Genomic DNA, 7,597 nt, shown 5'->3' on the forward strand with positions numbered 1-7,597 from the left:
TATCAAACGCTGCTTTGAAATCTATGAACAATGCGTACATTCGTCCACCCTCTTTCCTTATTTCTCTTCCCACTAAATGTCGCAGGATGTACAGATTGTTCATAGTACCTCTTCCTTTCCTAAACCCTGCCTGACCGTCTGGTAACATACCCCTTGCTTCCATCTCCTTTCGTAACCTTTCATCGAGTATCATTGCCTATATCTTGTACGCCGTATTGAGCAAGGTAATCCCTTGGTAGTTCTTCACATCACTTTTTTGACCCTTTTTAAATAATGGGATTATTATACCTTCTCTCTGTTATATATGCAACCAGCAATAGCCAACGCAAGGGTGTCATGGACGCCATGTCCATACACACGTGGAACCAACGTGGTGAATAAACCTACAATAATCTGACGTCTTATTATTGAGTTTTATACCTGTGATATACGGAATACACAACATATGGCGACGAGCAAATTATGAATACAAGGGAGTAACTTTCAACGCAAGAACGGGAGGAAAAGGTGAGAAAGTCTAACCGTTCTGAAAAGCACTTTCAAGCATGGCTAGTTACATCGGCATTATCCCTACATTCACACCGGACAGTGACTTCACGATTTTCGAAGAAAGGTTCGAACAATTCTGCCTCGTGAACAAAATCGTGGACGAAAAATGCAAAGTTGCCCTGTTGCTAAGTCAGATGGAAACGGATGTATACAAGATATTTCGCGATTTATCATTTCCAATTCCACCCAAGGACAAGTCTTTAGAAGAGCTGAAAAAGGAGCTCCAAAAGCATTTCAGTCCAAAAGTAAACGTGTTTAGGGAACGAATTCAGTTCTTCCGAGCCCACCAAACCGCCGAAGAAGGTTCTAATGAGTGGTATGCAAGATTAAAAAATCTCGCGGTCAACTGTAAGTTTGAGCACCTCCAAGAGACACTGGTTGATCGGTTCGTGTCGGGAATGCGAGAGGGACCCGTTATGGACCGACTAGTGGAAGAACCAGTCAGTCAAAGTCTCGAGAAGTTAATCGAAATTGCCAACAGCAAGGAGTTGGCGTTAGCATACACCACTGGTAAAGGAAGCGAGGACAGAATTCAGGCAGTATACAGTGGTCACCGTAAACTAGGCAACTTCCGGGGAAGAAACCAACACAAACCCAGAAAACCAGATGCAAATGAAGAGTATAAAGAAAGTTATGACATGGGAAGAGTGAAGAACCAAAGCAGAACCACCGTGAAATGTAAGTGCTGTGGCAAAATACATGCTGGAACGTGCAAGTTCCAGAATTATACCTGCAATGCATGTGGCAAAAAGGGACACTTACCGAGTGTCTGCAGGGCAAGGCAGATCAACGCAGTGGAGACCCTACAAAGTGAACAAGGAAGCGGAAGCGAGGTTAGTATATATGACGAAGGACATTATCTAAACTCTATATATAACATTAACAACACTCTTAAGCCAATCGAACTCTCCGTGTTAATAGATGGCAAAAAATATTGCATGCAGTTAGATTCAGGTTCCGGCATATCTGCAATAAGCAACAAGTTTTATGTAAATAATTTGAACACTTACCAAATTCATCCAACAGTAATGTCGTTTAAAGGTTACACAGGTGAATCAATTGTACCATTAGGATTCATAAATGTTATAGTAGAATATGGAGATATGGCAAGTGAGTTAAAACTATTTGTAATTGAAAATGCTATGACAGGATTGTTAGGCAGGGATTTCATCAATAATTTTAACATTATTTTCACTCCAGCAGGAATAAACGCCATTGACTCGGTGCTGGACGTGAAGACTACGTTAGGGGGGGGTTTCATGATGTGTGTACTTCAGCTCTCGGATGTTTTCACCACGGTAAGATTTCTTTGAAGTTAAAGCCTAACGCCGTCCCAAAGCACCATTCTCCGAAACCTGTACCCTTAGCCCTTAAATCCAAAGTCGAGTACGAATTAGAGAGGATGATTCAAAGAGGAATCATTACACCAACCGTAACAACAGAATGGAGTTCCCATATTGTCCCGGTTCTGCGAAAAAATGGCACCGTACGCATATGTGGTAGCTATATAAATCTCAACAAAAATCTAGTAGATGTGTATTATCCATTACCACACATAGATCAGATTTATGCTAATCTGAAAGGAAATTACAAATTTTCCAAAATAGATCTAAGCGACGCGTATATGCAGTTCGAACTCGATGATGCGTCAAAAAAGCTGGTCACTATATCCACGCACAAAGGATTATACATGGTTAACCGAATGCCCTTTGGGATTAAGTGTGCAAGCTTTTACTTCCGAAAACATATTGACCAACTTTTTCAAGGCATCGACAATGTATTCACCTTCCAGGATGACATCTTAATCGGACATAAACGTGGCGAAAACCACCTAGATATTTTGAGACGAGCCCTAACTATATTAAAAAACGCAGGCCTAACGGTAAACCTGGATAAATGTCAGTTTCTCCAAAGCAAAATCTCGTATCTGGGATACGACTTATCAGAAAACGGTTTAAGTAAAAGCAAATATAAGATCGAAGCAATAACATCTGCTCCACCACCAAATAATATTACCGAACTTAAATCGTTTATTGGAATGGTTAATTATTATAGCAAATTTATACCCAACATTACGGAAACTCTAGCACCCCTCTATCAGTTACTAAAAAAGGATGTTAAATATCAATGGACAGATAAATGTGATACAGCGTTCAGAAGTATTAAGCAAAAGATTGCGTCTGATACGGTTCTAACTAACTTCGATCCTAATCTACCCATCATTGTAACATGTGATGCTTCTGAACGTGGCATAGCAGCAGTTCTTGCACACAAGATGACAGACAACACTGAAAAAATGGTGACATGTGTATCAAGAACTTACACTAAAGCTGAGCACAACTACTCAGTAGTGCACAAAGAAAGTTTAGCACGCTATTTCGCCATAAACAAATTCCAAGAATACTTATATGGACAGAGATTTATTTTGCGAACAGATCAAAAATCGTTGGTCTACTTGTTTGGGAAACAAAAGGAAATAAATCAGACATATGCTAATCGAATAAAGCGCTACGCACTGTATTTTTCAAACTTTGATTTCCACATTGAACATATAAAGGGACGTGACAACGCAGTCGCAGACTGTTTGTCGCGATTACCACTAGACAAGCAATTTACAGTTGACGAAGTAGAATACAATAGCATATATTTCTCCAATGTAGATATTCCGATAGACAATACAATGGTAAAATAAGAAACAGCAAATGACGCTATCTTAACTAAGGTTATAGAATTTGTTCGATCGGGATGGCCAAACGAGATCGATGAAAATTATCGACCATTTTATAATCGCAAATTAGACCTCCACGAGGTAAATGGCTGTTTGTTGTTTGGAGACCGTATCGTGATACCAACCACAATGCGAGAAATAGTAAAAAACGAACTACACTCTACTCATGAAGGCATCGTGCGAATGAAAGCTATGGCGAGATCGTTCTTATGGTTTCCTGAAGTCGACAAAGAAATTGAACAGATATGCAAATCGTGCAAAGCTTGTCTGTCTGTCACATCTCATCCCCCAAAACCCTATGTATCCTGGCCGGAATCTTCTAATCCGTTCGAAATAGTCCACATGGACTTTTTCACGTTCTTGCAAAGACAATACCTGATCATAGTAGACAGCTGCACTAAATGGTTAGAAATTTACAGTATGAAAAACATTACAAGCGAGAGTACTGTAGAAATGCTTAGAGACTGCTTCTCTCGATTTGGGCTGCCAGAAACAGTTGTTTCCGATAACGGACCTTCCTTCGTCTCCGAAGAAATGGAGATTTTCTTTTACCGGAACGGAATCAAACACATGACAATCTCGCCATACAACCCTCAAAGTAACGGCCTTGCTGAAAACGGTGTTAAAATAGTAAAAAACAAGGTGAAGTCGGCATTGGCAGATGAACAAAATAAAAATGCCACCATTCAGACGATACTTTCCCGTTTCCTGCTAGTTTATAGAAACACACCGCATACGACGACCAAAATATCTGCAGCTAGTGCTATGTTTGGTCGAGAATTACGTACAAGGTTTCATCTAATGACTCGTACTGACCATGTCTCAAAAAAAAATACCCCGCGAACCAACTACAAGTGGAACTTTTAAAATCAACGACAAAGTCATAATCAGAGACTGTCGGACAACCGAGAGGAAATGGGTTGATGCGAAAATAATAAAAACAATTGGCAACGCCACTTATTTATGCCAGCTCGCATCTGGAACGGTGTGGAAACGTCACCCAAATCAAATAAAGAAAAGGAGTGAGGGTTGCGAATCAGTATTGAGTAAAAGCACCGCCATTAAACAGCACAGAGGACATTGATCTGAAAATCGGAATGCCCATAAATTACGATCCTACGTTACCACAACTACCCATCCCTGCCCCAGTACGTAGCACTTCCACTAATCTGGATCCTGTACCAGCAGGTATGAACAACACACGTCAGGACACTCATCCTTTACCAGCCACCGAGCCAATGTGTCCTCCCGCAGCACATGAATGTATTAGACCATCTAGAATTAGGAAAACCCCAAAGATCCTAGATGATTTTATTGTTAGTATGTAAGATTTCAACCTGTAAATATTATTTTAGTTAGTTTAGGTAAATTTCATTGTTAGGAGGAATATTTTGTAGTTGTAAGTTAAAGAGGGAGATGTGTTATATATGCAACCAGCAATAGCCAACGCAAGGGTGTCAAGGACGCCATGTCCATACACACGTGGAACCAACGTGGTGAATAAACCTACAATAATCTGACGTCTTATTATTGAGTTTTATACCTGTGATATACGGAATACACAACACTCTCCACTGCCGAGGAAACCCTTTTCCCTTCCAAACTCCATTTACCACTTCGCACATCTTTTCTTTCACTTCTTCTGTCCCGAACATCCACGCTTCGTTCTGGATTCCATCCCCTCATGGTGCCTTTCCTCTTTTCAGTCTCCCAATCTGTCTTTCTATTTCATCTTTTGTTATTTCCGAACCTCTCCACATTTCTTCCGTCGTTGTGATTCCTTTATTTATTTTGCAGCATTTTTCCTCACAACCTCCCAATAATTCTATAAAGTGTGTTTTCCATTCATGTATTTTGATTTTCCCGCTGATTTCAGTCTTCCTTCTCCGTTCCTTGTTTATATATCTCCATACTTGCTCTTCTGTTTTCAGGGACTTTATTGTCTTCTCTTCTTCTTCTTGTTTTTCTCTTTTTCTTTCTTCCCATTTTCTCCTATAATTCTCTCTTGCTTTTAGGTACTCTTCTTTCCTTCCCTTGTTATTCTTCCATTTTCTTAATTTTTCCCTTGCTTTTCTCTTCAACTCACTACATTCTCCGTTCCATCCATTATCCCTCCCTTGCTATATGTATATCTTTCTTTTTTCCGTAGCTTCTACAATTAGGTTGCTCAGTTCCACCATCATAGCTTGTATTCTTCTTTTACTTCGAATTTCTTTTTTTCTAGTCTACTTCTGTATCTTTGAATTCCCTCTTCATCCCATATTCTTTTTTCTAATTATTTTCTTTCGTGTCTTCTCTCTTGTTTTTCGTACTCTTGCTCTTTTCCTTTGATTTTTATTTCTAGAGGCATGTGGTCTGATTCTACCCTTTCCCCCACTTTGAAACTCTCTATTTCTTCCCACGCCTCTTCGTTGACAATCCTATAATCTATAATTGATTCTCCCCTCGCCCCTACGTACGTCCATTCTCCTTCTTCGTCTCCTTCCTTGTTTCCATTCAAAATTTCCCATCCCATTTCTTCTATTATCTGCCACAATATTTTCCCTTCTTTGTTATTTGCTTTATCTTTTGCTCCTCTTTTCTCTCCCTTTTCTTTATCTATTATTCTTGTCCCCTTATCGCCCAATCTTGCGTTAAAATCACCTCCTATAAGTATTTTTTCATCTCCTTTTTCTTTTGTTTCCATTTCTATGTTTATCTTGGTTTCCTCAATTTTCTTGCTAGAAACGGTTATTATTTCCCATCGATTGTTATCCAGCTGTATTACTTTCTTCATTAGTCCGTTTTTATTATTGCTTCCCTTTTCCAATTCTTGCATTTCTTTTCGAATTCCCGTTACTATTCCCCCGCTTGTGGTAGTGTCTCTTCCAATTTCTCCCAGTTTTCTCTTTGCACCCAAGTCTCTACTAGCCCCACAACATCAAATTTTCCCACGTAGTCCCAGAACTCCTTTTCCTTTTTTCGCAACCCTTGGACATTCCAAAACAGTACCTTCAGCCCTTTTTCTCCTAATTTTGTACCAGCTTCCCTTTTTCCTCGTTTTCTTCCTTCACTTTTGGCTCTTTACTAAAAATCATAATTGTGGTAAAGTTGGACATTTGCGAAGACAATGCCGATTCCCAGACCGATGTAATAAGCAATCAGAACGATCAAAAACCCCCGAACGCATTAATAAAAGCAACAATGCCGGCGATGGTAAAATTGTTTGTTCCTTTTGTGATAAAGGTGGTCACACCGTTGAAAAATGTTTTACCTACGCGTCTTGCGGCATCTGAACGAGCAGCCGTGCGTGAAATTGTTGAAAATCTTCTCGACAACGAAAAAATTCGGGAGAGCGCTTCACCGTACGCTAGTCCAGTGCTTTTGGACCGGAAGAAGGACGGAATATTTCGCATGAATTATTGTGAACTAAACTCGCACACTGTAAAAGATCGTTACCCCTTACCGTTAATCACGATCAGCTCGACCGATTGGGAAAGGGAAAATTCTTCACGTCATTTGACATGGCGTCGGGGTTTCATCAAATTCCGATAAGCGAGGATTCGATCGAGAAAACGGCGTTTGTCACACCTGAGGGCCACTACGACTACTTGCGTATGCCCTTTGGGGCCTTTAAAAGAGTCTGTAGCTCTTGTTTATTTAGACGACCTTCGCGGACACCGGAACAGGGAATCGAATTTTTAGAAAAAGTTCTGGAGGCGTTGCGGATAGCAGGTTTTTCATTAAATATTAAAAAATATAAGTTTTTGTAAACAAGTATCGAGTACTTGGGTCGCGAAATCTCGGCTGAAGGGATTCGTCCCGGTTCGCCAAAAGTGACTGCTTTAATTCACTCTCCCTTGCCAAAAAATGTAAAGCAGGTCCGGCAATTTATGGGGCTTGCTGCATATTTTCGGAAATTTATTCCTAATTTTTCAACTGCAACTGCTAGCATCACTAAGTTAACAAAAAGTAACGAACAAATTTGTTGGGAGAATGAACAGGAAATAGCGCGAAAATATGTAATCGATCGCTTGACATCAAGACCTCTGTTGGGCGTTTTTGAACCGAATCTTCCAACCGAATTGCATACTGACGCCAGTTCTTTAGGTTGTGGTGGTGTTTTGATTCAAAAATGCAATGGTCAAACACGAGTGATAGGGTATTTTAGTAAGCGAACTAGCCCATGTCAGAGAAATTACCATGTGTCGCTGTTGTTCATGGAATGTGTACTACTAATGCGCACAAAACCAGCTTTCCGGTTAGGCTTATGATTTAGTAAAGTATAGTATTTTTGCTTCTTGGATTGAAGTTAAAACAAAACTCGAAAACCAATATGGT

At 40.0% G+C, this 7,597-nt stretch overlaps 1 protein-coding gene across 1 annotated transcript; it reads left to right on the forward strand.

The window, feature by feature from the left end:
• The first annotated feature begins 545 nt into the window (after positions 1–545).
• On the forward strand, positions 546–4,605 carry LOC135129417 (uncharacterized protein K02A2.6-like). Its single transcript, XM_064056566.1, has 6 exons — positions 546–1,382; positions 1,446–1,659; positions 1,708–1,847; positions 1,889–3,205; positions 3,272–4,068; positions 4,347–4,605. Exons 1-6 carry the CDS (start codon positions 546–548, stop codon positions 4,603–4,605), a joined length of 3,564 nt encoding a protein of 1,187 aa, XP_063912636.1.
• Positions 4,606–7,597: the final 2,992 nt, after the last annotated feature.

This window comes from Zophobas morio, unplaced genomic scaffold, assembly GCF_036711695.1.
Source record: "Zophobas morio isolate AGI-343-1 ecotype UQ-CSIRO unplaced genomic scaffold, CSIRO_AGI_Zmor_V1 ptg000016l, whole genome shotgun sequence".
Classification (NCBI taxonomy): Eukaryota; Metazoa; Arthropoda; class Insecta; order Coleoptera; family Tenebrionidae; genus Zophobas; species Zophobas morio.

What these genes read in the sequence shown, in the direction of transcription:
- LOC135129417 (XM_064056566.1), top strand. Translation starts at nt 546, where the DNA reads ATGGCTAGTTACATCGGCATTATCCCTACATTCACACCGGACAGTGAC. An exon ending in ATAGCATATATTTCTCCAAT is followed by an intron (nt 3,206 to 3,271) that starts GTAGATATTCCG and finishes ATCTTAACTAAG; the next exon opens with GTTATAGAATTTGTTCGATC. An exon ending in GGTCGAGAATTACGTACAAG is followed by an intron (nt 4,069 to 4,346) that starts GTTTCATCTAAT and finishes GCCATTAAACAG; the next exon opens with CACAGAGGACATTGATCTGA.